This window comes from Patiria miniata, unplaced genomic scaffold, assembly GCF_015706575.1.
Source record: "Patiria miniata isolate m_02_andy unplaced genomic scaffold, ASM1570657v1 HiC_scaffold_17, whole genome shotgun sequence".
NCBI classification, from domain to species: Eukaryota; Metazoa; Echinodermata; class Asteroidea; order Valvatida; family Asterinidae; genus Patiria; species Patiria miniata.
Window position 1 is genome coordinate 10,259,458 of NW_024037055.1, and position 18,064 is coordinate 10,277,521.

Genomic DNA, 18,064 nt, shown 5'->3' on the forward strand with positions numbered 1-18,064 from the left:
CCAAAATGGTTTTTGTTTAAGCCCACTTACGAATTTATTGGGAATATTTGGCGGGGGATTTTTTTTTTTTATAATTATATTTAAATTCAAAATGTTTTTCTATTTTGCCGTCTGCAACCCTAGCTGCAAAAAACTCTTTTCATTGGTGGTTCTTTCGCGCACAATCATTCAGATCCACCCTGTGAATAGACCGCGTGGCAGAACATGGTTGTAGGGCCGCCAAAAAAAATAACAAAGTCTTCAGTAAAGTATCGCACTCCATATAATGGTTGACTGATTTTTTGATCGATGTTTCCATCCAGAAGTGAACACCTATTTTGTTGTTAGAAAAATCTAAATGTAAAACAAAAATCTATTTTTCGGGGTCGGGTGCAACTCGAAAACGATACGGACAGGACATATTTAATTGATTTTAAAGTTACCCCCCCCCCTCCCCCAAAAAATGAAGGAAACAAAAAATTAGAATCGATGGAAAATACATTATACATATTTACAAACAGTGCCAGAATTTCAGCTGATTCTTGAGAGAAACTCCACACCCTGACCGTTCTCCCTGCATGAAGTTCCCCCATCATTATTCAACGCCCCCTTCCCTCACTCCCCAGTCACCCCCCCCCCCCCCCTCCCCGTCGCTAGCGTTATATGCCATAGTCTTCATTAAATGAAGGCATTTTTAATCGTGCTCGTAGTAGCTAACATTGATAAATAAAACAAAATACATGTAATATAAAAACAAAATAATAAATAAATTCGAACAGGCAATCCACAATCTCTTATTCTCTTTTTATCCAACACAAATAAAATTCTCGATTCGGTCGGTTTTCAAATTTGGACCGCCGGTAATACAAAGTTACCAGTAGAAAGCAAGGAATTCGGGTACTAAAAGTGACGTCTGCTCTGCTGGTGGTGATGGTGGAACCGATAAGCACTTGAGCGCGCCAGGGGGTCACTATTAAATCGCTCTTTTGGCGCTCCATGTTCAAAGGGACAAAGAACAATCGATTGTGTTCTTATCAAGCAAGACGATATCCGATTGATGGTATTTTGTATACGGTTGGAGGTAGCTCCATGGACTGGAGACACTAGTTATCCTTTAATTTGAATTAGAAAGAAAAAAATATCACAGGCGGTGTTGCAACCAAATTAATATTCTATCCCAGTGCACTTTATACTTGATCCAAAGTTTAGTGTTGAGTTGCTCCTGACTTGTCACAAATGACGAGAATGATCTTTGTATGCGTTCTTTCCTCCATGCTGTAAAAGACTCGCTAGAGTCTCTTCTCTTTTTTTGGAGGGGGGGGGGGGGGGGGGGGGAGTGGTTGGCCGCAACAATGCAACAATGCAACAATGACATCAACTCCACGGTATTAATGTTTTTCTGCGAGTTCCCCGAGGGGAGGGGAGGGGAGGGGGGGAGTTCTTGATCAAAGGCGCTAGCTAATATTATGAAGCATGTTATAATAGTAGAATGTATGTTATAATAGTAAAATTGGGCCAAAAATAATAAATGGAAATTTATTCTCAAATTCCCTTAGAATGCTGGAGAAAGTATCATGGTTGTAGACTTCAAAATGTTCCGAACCCCACTAGCACTAGCAGGGCGTACCGAACGCCCCCCCCCCCCTTATATCAAACCCCCCTCCCCCAGCTACTGAAAGCTAGATCCGCCCCTACGTTTGCGCATGCAAGACGGGATGAAGACGTACTTCGGACACTCGATGTACACATTTATAAAAACATTTTGGTATTACCATGGAGCTATACTTCCATGGTTTTACCCAGTGAAATAAAAAAAAAAGTAAATGGGGGGGGGGTGGCTAGTAACATTGGAGATATTCAGAATACGTTGTGAGTAGTGATTCCGACCGTCGGAGGCGCTGACACTTCCATTTCCTTTTTTTTTAAAATGGCTTATATGATATTTGTTTAGTTCCATCAATGAGCTGATGATAAAATGCACGGTGGCCTTTTGCCAAAATGAGGTTAGTTGGATAACTTTTTAAGACGGAGGGTTTGCAGCCAACTTGAGGCTCCGCCAACTCTACCGTTGCTTTTTACTTTCTAGACATGACGCCTGGTTGGAGGGAACCGGAAAGAAAGGACACTGGGTATATGTTTGTACAGCGCGGATGAAACGCTAGACGTCATTAATTGGGTCGATGGGGAAGGGCGCTACTAGCGTTAGATAGGTAAATGCGGGTGATTGAGGCTACGTAGAATCAACGCAAGAATTATTCAACATCGGATGGAAAATGCAAGCGGGATTTTCATTTTGATTGAAGATGTTATTTTCTAAAGGTCCCAAAATGAAGAAGCGAAGAGAAGAATAAAGGAATAGATGAATGAACGAATAAAATGAATAAAAGGGAGATGAAAGTAGACCTATCAGTGAAAATAGTAACATGTTAAGATCAGGTTGAGATTTAGCAATGTTAATCAAATCTCTCCTGAAGACGGTCAGAGCATATTGACCGGAACGTCGAGTTTATACTTCTGGTTCTTTTCAGAACCATTCTCTTAGTTGAGAAATTATTCGCACATGGTGTTTCCGCAAACCTTTCATTATTTAGTATCTCCACCATGCAAAGCCTCAAATCTTACTTACAAATCCGAGAATACAATATAAATTAGTTATCGGGGCAATACAACTAATTAAGGACTCAAGTGACGATCGCTTCAAGAGTCCACAACTTTCCTGAAGTTGTTCAAATATGGAAACCAGATCAAACGATGATATATTGGTCCTAAGGAATTAGGCAGGTTTAAGATTTTATGCATGATCAGTGGAAAATATGAGTCCTTAATTAGTTGCTTTTACCACCGAATGAGTTACCTCCAAAGTATAGTCAAGTTGTTTTAAAATTATGAACTTAGCGTCATGTTGGACTAATGTAAAACTTAAACGATTGAATGAACTTCAATACCGTAGCATCTGAAAAATAATTTAAATCAAACTTTTTTTGAAAAATTGAACAAAGAATTTGACTCAAGAGAAGACGTGTTCCCTTGTGAATTTCTGTCAATTGTTTTACTATTACTGCTACTTCACGACAGCCAATAACAAAATAAGACACACCAATTAATTTCGTTTTGATAAAAAAATCTATTTCTTTATCATTAATGATGAATACAATCAGTTTTTTAAAGTAGGACCCATTGCTCATAATAAGTTTTGTGATGATAATGTGTGCCTTACGTCAGGAAGTCGTCGGTGTGTAATAGATGGCCATGTCTCTCCGGCATGGTCCATCACCCGATTTGGAAGGTGCGCCTGGGCAAGCATCTCCAAATCGTATACTTGTGTTGCTCAGAATAATCATAGTATTAAGGCAGGAAAGAGGAGAAAGTGGAGCAAGGAAGAAAATAGGGTGGCAGTGTTATCTAAGTAGTAAACCAGAGGATATAGGAGGCGGATATGTTTGAGTTGTGGCAGGAAAGGGGCCGGTATAGCAGATCAGGTCAGGAATATTAGGAAGAATCAGTGGTGACCGCTGTGGAAATTGAAGAAATCAAGAGGGGGTTGCTCGGGTTGGGAATTTGCGAGAAAGTGTAGAGGATGGTGCCAGTATTCAATTGATGAGGTTGGATCCAGCATAACGCTCCAAGAGATGATGGGATGGAGAGTCCGGGGTGCAGGTGGTGGTTTTGAAGCTAGCATTGGGGATGTGGCTGCTGCACACGAGGGCGGAGGTCGATCGGGTGAGGGGGTGCCAAGAGGAGCGGATCATGATGCAGACTTGACAGAAGAGGAGGAAAGAATGCTGAAGAGAATTGAACAGGTAGGCTAATGCCATCAACATGGGCGCCGCCAGGATTTTTTCTAGAGGGGGGCAAAACATATTTTTCCGACATGAGAGATAGGCTAATGGTTAAATACCAGGTGCGGGTTAAAGGTATAACGGTCGTCAAGGAGGAAACCAAGCAGCAGATTAAGGCAAAGGTGAAGAGCTACGACGACAGGATTCGGCAGTTTCGTCAGAATAGTCTGGTTAGGTCAAACCAGAGACAGTTATTCAGGGAACTGGATGGTAAGGATGACGATTCTCAGGAAGTCCCAAGGGCAGCTGAGGCAAAGGCTATCTGGGTTTGAATTTGGAACAAGCCATAGCAGCACAACAACCGGGCAAAGTGGCTGCAAGAACTGAGAGAAGAACTAAGGTGTATTCTTATAGGCAGGAGGGGGTAACGATCGCTGTGGGAAAAAAAGTCAAGAGTGAGTTGAGGAAAGTTTCAAATTAGAAAGCCCTGGGAGTTTATCATGTTCATGGATACTAGCTGAAGAATTTCAGCAGTATACACGGTAGACTTGCAGGGCATTTACAGGAGTGTCTCGTGCACGGGATGGGAATCTGCCAAGGTGGATGACCGAGGTGAGGATCGACTGTTTTGCTCATGAAGGATGTCAAGAAGGGAAGTGTTGCAAGTAATTACAGACCTATTACTTGTCTTTCTGTTCCTTACAAGCTCTTGACTGATCTGATAGCTGAGGATCTCTACTGTCACTTGGAGGGAAATGGTTTGTTTCCAGATGAGCAGACAGGATGTAAGAAACGGTCAAGGCGAACGAAGGATCAACCGGTGATCGATTGACACTAGCTGTGCTGAAAGACTGCAAGAAGAGGAAGACCATTATGTCGATGGCTTGGATTGACTACAAGAAGGCGTATGACATGAAGCCGCATTCGTGGATCGTTGAGTCTTTGAGGCTAGTGGGGGCTGCTGAGGGGGTGAGGCATTTACTTAACAACAATTTGAAGACCTGGAGGACTAAGTTGACGGCTAAGAACGAAAGCCTGGGTGGGGTTAGTACCGGAAGAGGGATTTTTCAAGGGGACTCACTGTCGCCGTTGTTGTTTGTTCTGTCGCTAATGCCATTGTATATGGTTTTGCGAAAGGTCAACGCCGGCCGCGGCGGGATACGAGATGAACGGAAAGACGGCTGCAGAATTAACGACATGAAGCTGTTCCCAAGAACAAGAAGGAGGTTGCTTCATTGGTGCAGACGGTTAGGGTATACAGTGAGGACATTGGAATGCATGGTGAAGAGAAGTGTGTTGTCTGTACATTGAAAAGCGGGAAGAAGGTGGATTCCGATGGCATTCCTCTGCCAGATGGTCGTTGCTGAAGGCGTTGGGAGAGCATGAAGGATACAAGTATATCTTGGTGTCTTGGAGGCGGAAAGAATGATGAACGAAGAAGTGAAGGAAAGGTTTAGTAAAGAGTACATCAGAAGGGTAAAGAAGTGTCTGAAATCAAAATTGAATGGCGGTAATATGGTGCAGGCAGTATATACATGGGCTGTGTCGCTGATTGAGGAACAGTGCAAGAATTGTTGACTGGAAGGCGGAGTTGTCGACAGGACGAGGAAGCCGATGACGATGCATATATGCTGCTTAAATGTGCCTTAACCCAATATTCCCTTGTCATTCCCCCACGCATTTCGATGTGTTTACTAATTATAAGACCACGAGCAACAAATATAACCTGATTGCGACAAAGAAATTGCCTCTAAAGGGGGCTGTGACATTAGGGAGATATCAAAATGTGTCCCTAGAGACCGGTGTCTCCCTAGCCCGGGCCGTTCGAAGAAATGACGCTAACATGTCTCCTTACTGGTACATTTAGTCGTATAATAGTGATTATTGTTATTTATTTGTTTTTAAAACGCTTTACGTCTACATCACACGGACATCACCGGTACTCTTCACAAATTCTTCAGAAAGAAAAAAATAAAAGTAATAAAAAAAATAATACAAAATAATTAACAATTAATTAATTAATCAAAATACTGTTTTACTGTATACTTTAAAACAAAAGTCCTGTTGTGAATAAGCCATAAACAATGTCTACGTATACATGACAAGGCATGATGAAACGTGGAAAGATTTTTTTGGGGGGAGGGGATTGTTCATACCACCCCAACTCTGAATCCTGTTTACAATTAATACAGTCAGCTCAATTTCAAATGAGGCACTTAGGCATTTCCCCCTAAAATACATGACTTGTATTAAAATCAGTTGCTTTAAAATGTTACATATCTCCATGATTTTCCAAAGAAAAAAGTTAATGGCTTTGCGCAATAAATAACTAACATCACGTTGACTGGAGCATATCTGCTTTTTACCTACCAGGAACATGGTGGCGCCCTTCCCAATGATCAGCTACAGTTCCTGTTTCCTTTTTTGTTGATCGACTCGACTGCACATATATTGTATGGTTGTGTGGCCTTATCTTTGTTATTGTCTGGCAGACAGTTTAACCGATTACAATGGCCCAGCCGATTGTATCCTTTGCACATGTCCTGCTGCTGTTTTGTGTGATTGTCCAGGTTAGTTGAATAGCCTAGAATTTAAGTAGAACGAGGGATCAGGGTCATGAGGGTAGGGATGGGCTAGCTGGATAATTGAATAAGGAAATAAATGTGTGTTTCGGAGGTAGGCCTAGTAGTAGTAGTGTCGAGCGCAAAGTGAGTCCCCCGCGCAAGTGTTTTATTTCTCCATGTTTAAACCTGCGCGCACGCAAGTTTAAACTTGCGCGCGCATTCATTTCCTTGCTACAAATTGCGCACGCAAGTTTAAACTTGCGCACTGCATAGATTTTCCCGGCCACGCATACAGAGCCGCTAAACTATTTTGCCCCTGTGTATACTCATGCAGATATGTAACATTATTTTTAAAGCAGATTTTTTCTCCGATTTAATAGCATCACTGAACTTCGGGAGACAATGCCTTAATGCCTTTTTTTTTTGAAACATTTGATTAAATTCATTAATTAAATCATTTGCAAATTTATTTACTTTTTAAAATAATTACCATTTTATATGCATAGCGTCTTTAAGTTGTAAACATTTTTTAATATGAATTATTGAGCCTGCAATAAAAAATATTTATTAATGTAATACATTTAATTAATTAATTAAATTAGTAATGCATTCATTCATTTTTTTTATAATTGTGCATTTTTGAAGTGTTCACAACGCTCGAAATGTTATGCACGTATTTCTAAAAACAATATGAATTATTGTACCGTACAATTTATTAATTGTTAAATTAATTAGTATCTTTTTAAGAGTAAGTACTTTTTTAATTGTAGAATACATAAGCATTTTAAAAATAATGTAAATGATTAGTATAATGTCCAAACTTGAACAATTGAAGGGATCATAATCATTCTTTTTACGTTAACAGCGGGTTACACCTAGGAAATTATGATTTGTTTACATTCAAGAATATAAATAAAATGCTAATTAGGTTTACAAAGCAAAAAACTTGAAGCTGGTCTCCATTTTTGAACAACTTCAGTACACTTTCCAAGCAATCGCCGCTAGTGTGCTTAAGTTGATTGCTTGCCCGGTCCCCTCCCCGGTCCCGCCCCCACGTACCCTTAAACAACTTCTCTGATAAGCACTGCTAAATCTCAATGTTTCTTTTCATTGACGCTAATTGAATTCCCCTTTTTATTTATTTCTTTATTCATTCATTTATTCCATTATTTCTCCATGTACTCGTGTTTTGAAAAAAAAATTCTTCATCAATGAAAATTCCGCCCGCAAAAGAAGGTTGCGATCGCCTTTGCGCAAGTTTAAACTTGCGCACGCAAATTAAAATGGCGCGGTGTAATTTGCTGCTTCAGGAGTCCCTCGCGCAAGTTTAAACTTGCGTGGGGGACTCAAATTGCGCTCGACAGTAGTATTGTTGATGTACCCTAACGTGGCGCGGCCCCTAACGTGGCGCACTTTGATTTTTCACCTGTAGCGCCTAGCTAGAGCAAAAGTTTTAACTGAAATTTCACAGAAAGTGAAATTTCATCAAGTTCTAAACACTCCCGTTCATAAATCGCGAGTTTATTTACCCGTTACAAAGTTAAAAGAAAAAATTATTTTGGCGTGATTTTCCGATTTTATTTTCAAGTGCAAAGTGAACCCTTTGAAAATGCCCCGAAAAATAAGAAAATAATTTTCTGACAAACATCTGGCTGGGCTTGTAAGTGAAGATAATAATGATTTATCAGAATTTATCAAGGTTACAGAAATTCTTAAATGTTAATTTGGAATTTTCCGAGATTTATTCAAGTGCGCCACGTTAGGGAACACTCCGACAATTTGTCCCCAATTTCCGGACGCCACCGTTTTTGAATTTCGGATTAAATTTCAAGACACCGAAATTGTTCACAGAGGTTAAAAAGCAAGTACTAATAAGGTAAAGGTACCAGTATTTCACTGCATGAATTTGAGGTTTGTCAACAAAGAGGTTTGGAAACACTACACGATGAAAGTCGGGTAAACGTCAAAGTGCGCCACGTTAGGGAACACCACCATATAACACTGTTTAAAACCGATGTGACTGTCTGTGAGTCCGGATGGGTGATAATTACCCGAGGCGAAGCCGAGGGTAAATATCACCCATCCAGACTCACACCGGTTTTAAACAGTGTTTAATACCGACGGAACACATATTAATATTCCCATTCATAAGTACCTTTTTGGTCAAAAAAACAAATCTTTTTGGTCAAAAAATCAAAACAAGTCAAAAACTAGACGCTGCCAACCATTTTGTTCAACAATTTTACTTCATGTTTTACGAAACACCCCTCTGACTATAATATGGAATGCCCCTCCACAATTGCGTGCGCGTCGTGCATTCTACCTCCATGGTCGCGCGTACTGCGCGATGTCGCCCAAAACGTAGCTGGGCTGGTGTAATATAAGTATCGGGCCATGAAATAATGATTCACTGGTGCGCATGCATGCGTGGGGAATTTGATGTTCAACCAATAAAACGTAAAAGGCACCGGATTTCATGGGAGTCCAAATTTCATGTGACACTGGAAAAGTGTTTAAGACCAGCCAGCCATGTCTCTATCATCCGTTTAAGACCGGCCACGTGACGGGCTCTCGACCAATAGGTCTCATAAATGTCATGACAATTGACATGGGAAATTCTAAATGGTGAATTTCCGAGGTCATGAGCTGTGTCGTGCAAGCTAGATTGGAGCAGTGTTTGAAATTCCTTCTACACAAATTTCTGTCGTATGCTTTTGTGCTTTTGTATATCGTATTAAAATTGGAGGATTCAGGACTGTTGTATTATGGCTATCCCTAACAACAGTCCTGAATCCTCCAATTTTAATATGATTTTTCACACCCCCTAGGGAGTTAGGGGTATATTTATTAATAATTAAGGACAAGAATGGCAGAATTTCAGAATCTCGGAATCTCAGGAGTGCGTGACCAGACAATTCGTAGAGTTATGGCTTTACTCATTCATTTTACTCTTAGTATAGTACTGTAGTACGGTACTACTTAGTCTACTCCTAGCATTGTGAAATGGTCAATTCCGAGTAAAATAGTACTGGTTGTTTGTAGCACCGGGTTTCCCAACATGCTAGTATAGTAGTATTAACAATAATTGATGGTGCTATTAAAATAAGTGTAATAAAAGAGATAGCATATTGATAATTGTTTCCACATTCCATTCCTTTGATGTTCATCAGAGACTTTCACTGAACTTCCTGTGTTTTTTTTTTATATTGGACAGTGTGTTGATCCCCCTCCACATGGTGAACTAGCAAAGAGAGCTCGCTACATCGTGCATAAGGTACATCAACATGTTAATGACAACTTGAAGAATATCAAACGTACCTCCCAAAGGCAATGGATTTGTTCTCCATGGACAAAACTGGTACAAGACAGAGTCCGAATACAGCCAGTGGCGTAACTATGGGGGGCACAGGGGGTATGTGCCCCCCAGCAGAGTTCTGTGCTCCCCCCCACCACCCAAAAAAAACCCTGAAACCATTTTTGTTTATGTGACGTCGTAATAAAGGCAGGCAATGAGTACACCACCATCTTTTCCTAAAAAAACATCGGTTAAAATGGTAAGAAATTGCCTCAAATCGCACCCCGAAGCCCAAGCCGTAATTTTTTGACCCACTTTTTTGGGGGGGACCCAAATTTCTTTGCCCCCCCCCCCAAAAAAAATTGTGTTCTGGATCCGCCCTTGCGTGATGATGTGTCACTCATGTGACTATAATTAGTTCTATATCAGTGGTCATTTCATAAAACAGGGCCTTGGCCTTGGCTTGAGGGTGAAGCCTTGGCCTCGAGGCTTGAGGGTCAAAGCCTTGGCCTTGGCCTTGGCCTTGAGGGTCAAAGCCTTGGCCTTGGCCTTGGCCTTGAGGGTCAAAGCCTTTGCTCCAACACTGGTAAGCAGTGCCGTGAAATTAGGCCAATGCTTTAAAATCCCACTTCAGTGGAATTAAGTTAGCTCGATCAACTTAATAATTTATTGTTACAAGTGAATCTTGTCAGTTTCCCTTTGTTTGTAGACTACATTTTCAGTCTACAAGCAGTTTATAGCACACACAAGTTTGTCTGTAATTGTTTTTGAAAACTCTAATTTCTGAAGTTTACTTATGATTTTGCACAAACTTAAGAAGAATCTTCCTTTCTTGAAATTTCTCCTCAAATTTGGTACAGGCTGACTGGTGCGTCATAACCACCCTTTCATCCAGCCCAGCATTGCTTGGCCAACCATTTCCCAACCCTACTTCCATGAGCGATGGGCCGGTGGACAAGAGTTCTGGCATTCCCTACATGTATCAGCCCACTGTATCCTACATAGTGCAGGATATTTCCCAGAACAGCAAAGTAAGCATGTGACAAATAATGTTCACAAATGATTCAATTGTTTCCAGATGCATATCCTCCTATGCATTGCTCAAGGTGTCAAATTATAACCGTGTACCCCTGCTCATCAAACAAATAAAGAATTATTGACAGTGCCCAAGGAAGCTAAAAACTTGAGGCTATTTTTTTTTTTCTAATAAACAGGGTTTTGAAAACGAGATAATATTGGAAGACTTAACAATAGTACTTAAAAATCACAAAAGGGGTACCTGAGGAACATGCAAAAGTGTGAAAAAAACACGCAAGGTATAATAACTATTGCATTAAATTTCAGTTCATAAATACCTGAGACAGTTTACCCATTCCTATTGGTTGAGAGCCCATCACGTGGCCGGTCTTAAACACCGGCTGACTGGTCTTAAAACACTTTTCTAGTGTCCATGAAATTTGCACTCATATGAAATCTGGTCCCTTTTACCCTTTTATTGGTTGAATGTTCACAATCCTCACGTACGCATGAGCAATACCACCAGTGAGTCAGTATTTCATAATCCTAAATTCACACTGCACCGGCACAGCTGCGTTCTGCACCACATCTCACAGTATGTACAATGCGCGCGCCAATGTCCATATAAGGAGTTGTTTACAGCTACTCGCGAGAGGCACATACCATAACATAGCTAGAGGAGTGTTTAAAAAAACGTGAAGTAAACTTGTTGAACAAAATGGTTGGAAATTTATAATTTTTGACTTGATTTTACTATTTGACAAAAAAGATATTTATGAATGGGAATAAATATGTGCTTGGCCGGTATTAAACACTACGTTTAACACCAGTTTGGAGCCTGGACGCTGATAATGACATTCAGCTTGGGTCATTATCAGTGTCCAGACTACAAACCGGTCTTAAACATGGTATAACCACTTCGTGCCGGGACTGTTATTGCCGAAAATTTCAATTTTCGCAAGAAAACAACACTTTCCAGCCACTTTCTGATATACAGCCAAACACCACAAATATAGATTCACAAGACTAATTTCAACAGTATTTGTACGATATTTTCTGCCAAAATGTCAACCGGCACGTGTGTATAAAAACAGCCAGTGCATGTTATCACGTCCTCCAATGTGAACTGGTTAAAACCAGCACACATTTTTTCCCTTAATTAAAGTGGCTATAATACCTAAGATGTAAAGAGTCAAAATTCCATATTCAGCTTTTCTCTTTGTTTTATTTCAGGTGACATTGACTTTCAGCGAGGCCCAGTTTGGACTGAAAGAATGCCTCTTAACCAAAGATTCAGACCCGGAGTGGCCAATGTGTGCAAGGCTGATGTTGATGGGTAACATACATTCATTATTATCAAATATAAGACCAAAAAGGCATGGTGACAAAATCTAACAATGTGGGGAAGCGGAGAGGGATTGAGGGAAGTGGTTTACAGGGAAAGCATTTCATCTTCCCGTGGCATTGTCTTTGGTTAGTTCTTTGTTTAGTGGATGACCAGGAGAAGCTAGTTTGACTCTACCAGGGTGTTGATTGGTCAATAATGCGACGTTAATATCAAATGTATTTTCACGTGACTGGCATGTTTTGCAGGCAAGTTGATGCAGTAAACCCGAGGCTGAATATGTCAAACATGGTAACACACATCAGGACGGTGAGAGGCTCAGACAATGTGTAGCAAAGTGTAAAAATGGAAGAGTGAAGGTTCTTTTTAGCGCGCGTTTTTTTCCGAGGCTGATGTTCTACATTACCCTAGAAACTGAGATAAACCACTTCGAGTTCAACTTGCTATATACTTGAACAATGTCTGGATGATCGGTAGTTTTATTTTTACAACCAGCCTTCCGTGGTAAGCGACCGTTTTAACTTTTACCGTATTAGCTGAAACGGTATCTGAACATGGCCCAGTTGAAGCAGTCATTATTTAGCCATGTGTTACCCTGCAGTATGTGTCTACTTAGGTGTTAGTGGCAGATCCTGGGGGTAGCTAGGGTGTAAAAGGCTACGTTCAGAGGCAGTTTTAAATTCCCTTAAGATACTAGTTGAACTCTATTCGGTGTTACTTTTCTGCTAAAACAGTGTCTGAACGGTTTTAAATTTACCCTAAATTGGTTTTGTCTTGCTGCTAAAACGGTCAGTTACAACACCTCGAGGGTGGGTTTAAATTTAGCACTCAACTAGAGTCGTTGTATCTTCTAGTATGATTTCTGAACGGTTTTAGTTTTAATTAGTAATTAGTTTTTCATATGGAATAGAGAGTGCAAATGATGGCTGCGAGCTGAGGCCTCTCAAAGATTTTAGATGGGCCAAAGGCTGATCCAATCCTCTCGTGTGACTGAGATGGGCCCACTAGGAAGAGTTTACTTTGCTGAGACTGCTGCCCATTTGAGAAATGTCATGCCCAAAAACAATAATTCCTTGGGAGCTTCCAAAATCTTCCAAACTCCAACACTCGATCTGCAGAAAACCATTGACACAGTTTTTTAAAGGATTTAAACACGATATGAGCATTTCCAGCTTTGTGAAAGGTTCAAAGTATAATGTCCATGACTAGGCTGATTAACCATGATACCAAATGAATGATTCAGAGAAATGATCCAAAACTCCTAGTCTGTAATCTCCTTGACTGTTACTAGATGATGGATGTAAAAGATTTGAAGCAACAAAAGTGCTCAAAATGTAAAGAAGGGTGCTGAACAACTAACCTGATGAAGTTTCAGCTCAGCTTCAGCTGTCTATTCCGAGAAAAACAGCTTTCTAGGATCTCAATTTCAAATCAAAGGTTGCTGAATCATGTTTTGAATTGGGCCTAAATTCAGCGTCCGAGACACATTCTCACTGAGCTGATTGCAGCTACGCGATGTCGCGCACCGATCCGACAAATTATAGCAACCGCCCGCACATGTGCCTCGTGCCAAAGCTTGCGTGCGCTTCGCCGAATAAAAAAAAAAAACTACTAACAGAAATTTCCAACGGTGTGTCTTGTTGGAAAGGCCTTCTTTCGTTTATTTTTCTTCAAAATGACAGCTTGCCAGAAACAATAATTTCACAGGGAGTTTAACCTAGAAGTTCAGTGGTATCTTCCTGACATTTCAATGAGTATTTTCTCCATTTGTGTATTTCCCTACTCTAGGTGACATGCACTTAGTGAAAGATGCGGCAGGCAACGCCACGGCCAAAGCAGCCCTCTTCCCTCGCCATCCTTCCATGTCCAGCTGGCACTTCCATCAACACACCTTCCTCAAGATGGACATCAATCAAATTCTGCTTCTGGATTACTTTGGTGGCTACAGCAATGTCTCAGTGGCTGATTATTTCAAGGTCAATCTAGACTAATGAAGTACAGTGGTGGTACAGGGTTTGTATTGTCTTGTCAATTCATTGGATGAATATTGTACAAATATAACATGGTTTATATCGGGTGGACAGTCGATATTTGCTCCCCGAGGTATTGGAAGTTGAGTTTGTCAACTTCCAATACCGAGGGGAGCTTATATCGACTGTCCACCCAAAATAAACCATGTTATATTTGTTTAACTATACCTCATACATATTCAATTGCCAAATTTTCCCTGATGCAATAAGTACAATGTATGCACCTTGCAGGCAAAATATATCTTCGGAGAAATTTGTCCAGCGCACCAGAGGAATAATATTGCTCAACCTCCGAAAAGTTCAGTTCGTTTGCAATACAGTAACTACGGTTGTAAATACAATCATTTGTGGACAATTTGTTTTATTACAGAAGACATCTTTATTGTCCATCATATTCTCCAATTCGGCATCATTGAGCTCGGGAAAACACTAATTATTTACATGTGCAACCATGATCTTTTCATGTGTAGCTAGCTCGGGCGATATTCCCGCGTGTGTACTTCACCCGTGCAACAGTTCCATGATTGCTTTGTAATGCGCATGCGTACCACTATGCATGCATATTTAGCCTGTGCGTGAATACTTGCGCGTGCATTTGGTAAACAGCAACAATAGCATCTGGCACTTGATGGTGAATGGACCAGTGAGAATTCGGCTCTCGGTCATGAATATGTATGAGGTACAGTAAAATGATATAGTACACCAAAAAGAGGCTACTAGGAGAAGCAATATTTTGAAGTTTACTTAAGTTGACATCTCCACTCCAAACATTGTGTTTTTGATGAGTCACCCATATCACAACGCCCTGTTCAAGGGCCATCCAAGGTGAGGGCCACACAGGGAAATCGAAGAAAAAGAAGGAAAAAAATACTTCAAGTAGAAAGTATTGACGTTACCTTTGAACTGGGACAGATCATTAATCAACTGCAACACAAGAAACTGGATGAATACTTCCTAGAATTTGCTGTTGGAACAACTGCAATTTTATGTTTTTGTTTGTTTGAATTCCATAAGATGGAATTTTTTGTCCGAATACTCAATGTTGAGTTTGTGTTTGTATGTGGTCGGATTAGTATTTCAGTATGTACATGTAAATTACTGAAGGATAAATGATTAACTGCAGGACAGTATTAGTCGGATGTTAACCTTAAAATTAGAAACAGGAGGCCTCTTCCTCAGCAAACAATGAGGGCGATTCACAATGCAGTGCACCACCAAGAGGTTGCCACAGAGAGTTCATTTTTTCCCAGTGCAGTGTGGGAGATGGTTGACAAATTCGCAGCGTGGGACATTTGAAATTGTTGGTTTTTCCAGGCAGTAGTTTCGTAAGCGTATGATTCAAGTACAGTAAACTCCGGCTAAGACGGCACTCTCGGGACCAGAGAATTTGTGACGGCTTACGCGAATGTCGGCTTCTGCTGCAAGTCGTCATTTTGCCGACTTACACAAATGCACTAATTGAATCACGGAGTGAAAAAAATAGATTGAATTAATGGCCTATGCGCATTTGTATCTGGATCATGCAAACAAGATTCATGGCTAAAATTCAAACGCTTTGATTTACCCTGGTTTATTTCTACATCCATGGTTGATTCCAGCAAATATATCCTCAATGTTTATCATCACAAACAGGCTGTGGTATCGCAAAAAGTCATGCATGTAGATGTACGTATGTATGAAGCAAGGACAGTGCGGCCGGCAAGCGTTAACAGTGGTTCGTACAGATCGCTTGCATACTGTACATCCATGGCCGGCCATGTGCATGTTGTGTACATTGTGCACGACGTTCGTGTACAGCCACGAATTAAATATGTGCATGGTACTGGTACAATAAGGGGACCCCCAAAATGAACAGAGCGCATGCATGCAGTCGAGAGGGGGTACTGGTATTGATGTGCTATCGGGAAAACCCCTTTTTAATCGCGCACGTGCATCAATCACGGGCTGTGCCATAAACAGATGTCAATTAGCAGTGTGTGCGACTTTTCACTTGACACTTCTTGCAAACCGCAGAGCACGATGCCGACTTATACAGAGGAATTTGTGTGGTTTTGAGGAAATGGGACTGAAAGTAACACGCCGATATAGGCGAAATGGCGGCTTACAAAGGCTGGCTTGGAAAAGAAAATGTCATTGGAAATGCATTAGAGACAATCGGGACTTTCGTCAGACGGCCGATTTAAGCGATATGACGGTTTACACGATGTCGGTTTAGCCGAGGTGTTTATTGTATGTGTTTTCTTTTTATCAATATGTTGTTTTTTGTAAGGTGGCAGAACGCTATGCCCCAAACCAATTAGCTCAAGTTGTCCACTGACACTCATTCAAATGAGCCGTGTATTGACGACTGTAAACTAGAAAAATGGACTCTCCATGGCAAACTCTCGTTCTAATTGAAAAGCAAAATGGGCTAAAACTTTTTCTCTGCAATATACTATACTAACTGACTACTTGCCATATGGACTCAGTCCATGAGTAATCCCTAATTGTTTCTGCTTCTGCTTCTGCTTATACACTGTACACATACTACACAACGCCCTTTTGGACTATCTCGGTACAGTATTGTTAATGTAAACACTGTACATAAACATGAAGCACACTTTTCTCATATGCAATGATTCTTTAAATGATGTAAGGGCATGGACATAATTAGGGTGGCCATAATTTTGGGGTTTTTTTACCAGATATAGAGCATCTGGCTAACCTTGGTTCAAACCAGGGCTAAATTGCACTTGTGTAAACTTAAGGGTAGAGTAGAGTAAAGCTAAATGTGATTTACACAGATCAACGTGGAGAACCTTTGCCTTGCCAGTGTTTGGCTTTTATCTATTAATCAGGACGGCAAGTAAGGCAACCAGTGTAATACATAAAGGCCAGCTTTCAAGTATTCGTACTTGTCCTACCCTTTCTCTTCTTTGTTTTTTTTTTTACCTTGCTCCTACATTTTTCTTGAAATTCCTACTTTTTCGGAAAAATGAAATCTCAAAAAATGTTCATAATGGTGTTACACATTGTTATATGTAAATCAAACAATTATTTGTGTGATTTGTTTTCTTGAATCCCACTGTTCTACTTTTTGACCTGGTCTGCTTGAAAGCCTACATATTAGGCCAAATTCAGCATTATGAAAGAAAATGTAATGTTATTAGTTAAAATAGCTTATTTGTAAAATTTACTTCTAAGCAGTAAACATTTTATTCTTTATGTACAGATGGTATATTATTGGCCTTTTGTATCTGTGCTTTTTATGAGATTTTAAGAAACTTACCGAGTAACTTGGCATATCCCACTTCAAAATCATGGTTTCAAGGTTCCAAAATGCAAAGACGGAAGCTCCAATTTTGTATTATATTTAATTAAGTTGATTTGTACACTTAATTTGTACATTAAATTAAGTTTTGAAGGGTGCACTTTTTTTATCTATACATTGCAAGTGTTTTTCTTTCGAATAAAATGCTGTGGTGGTGTTGTGCACAATATACTTTGTAATAATGGGTTCATTACAGATTGATGTCACTTAAATACATCTTTCACAACCCCCATTTTATGGGGGAGGGAAGTAAGGGTACACAAACCCTCGGCTTCACCTTGGGTAATTATCACCATTCCAGTACTCCAACCAGTCTTAAACATAGTGTTTAATACTGACCAAGCACATATTTATTCCCATTCATAAATACCTTTTTGGTCAAAAAGTCAAAACGAGTCGGAAATTTCGAACAATTTTGTTCAACACTTTTTACTTTCTGTTTTTCAAAACACCGCTCTAGCTATTTAATGGAGTGTCCAGCTCACAGTTAAGATGTAAACAACTCCTTTTGTGGAGATTGGCGCGCGCGTCGCGCAGATGCAGCTGTGGTGAGTGCGTTGTGAATTTTGGACTATGAAATACGGACTCCCTGGCAGTATTGCGCATGCCTACATGCAGATGTTGAATGTTCAACTAATAGAACGGTAAAAGGCACTGAATTTTTTTTTAAGACCAGCCAGTTATGTATTTATCATCCATTTAAGACTGGCAACGTGATGGGCTCTCGACCAATAGGAATGGGTAA

The 18,064-nt window shown here is 40.3% G+C and overlaps 1 protein-coding gene across 3 annotated transcripts; it reads left to right on the top strand.

The window, feature by feature from the left end:
• Positions 1–6,146: 6,146 nt before the first annotated feature.
• LOC119723789 (protein CREG1-like) lies at positions 6,147–15,294 on the top strand. Of its 3 annotated transcripts, none has more exons than XM_038194647.1 (5): positions 6,147–6,328; positions 9,537–9,596; positions 10,478–10,648; positions 11,868–11,970; positions 13,768–15,294. In XM_038194647.1, exons 1-5 carry the CDS (start codon positions 6,269–6,271, stop codon positions 13,968–13,970), a joined length of 597 nt encoding a protein of 198 aa, XP_038050575.1. In that variant the 5' UTR covers positions 6,147–6,268; the 3' UTR covers positions 13,971–15,294. The 3 variants fall into 3 exon arrangements, with proteins under 3 accessions (XP_038050575.1, XP_038050578.1, XP_038050577.1); XM_038194650.1 differs by lacking the exon at positions 6,147–6,328 and adding an exon at positions 6,346–6,380; XM_038194649.1 differs by lacking the exon at positions 6,147–6,328 and adding an exon at positions 6,349–6,434.
• The last annotated feature ends 2,770 nt before the right edge of the window (positions 15,295–18,064 follow it).

What these genes read in the sequence shown, in the direction of transcription:
- LOC119723789 (XM_038194647.1), top strand. Translation starts at nt 6,269, where the DNA reads ATGGCCCAGCCGATTGTATCCTTTGCACATGTCCTGCTGCTGTTTTGT. An exon ending in TGTTTTGTGTGATTGTCCAG is followed by an intron (nt 6,329 to 9,536) that starts GTTAGTTGAATA and finishes TATATTGGACAG; the next exon opens with TGTGTTGATCCCCCTCCACA. An exon ending in TGCAAGGCTGATGTTGATGG is followed by an intron (nt 11,971 to 13,767) that starts GTAACATACATT and finishes TCCCTACTCTAG; the next exon opens with GTGACATGCACTTAGTGAAA.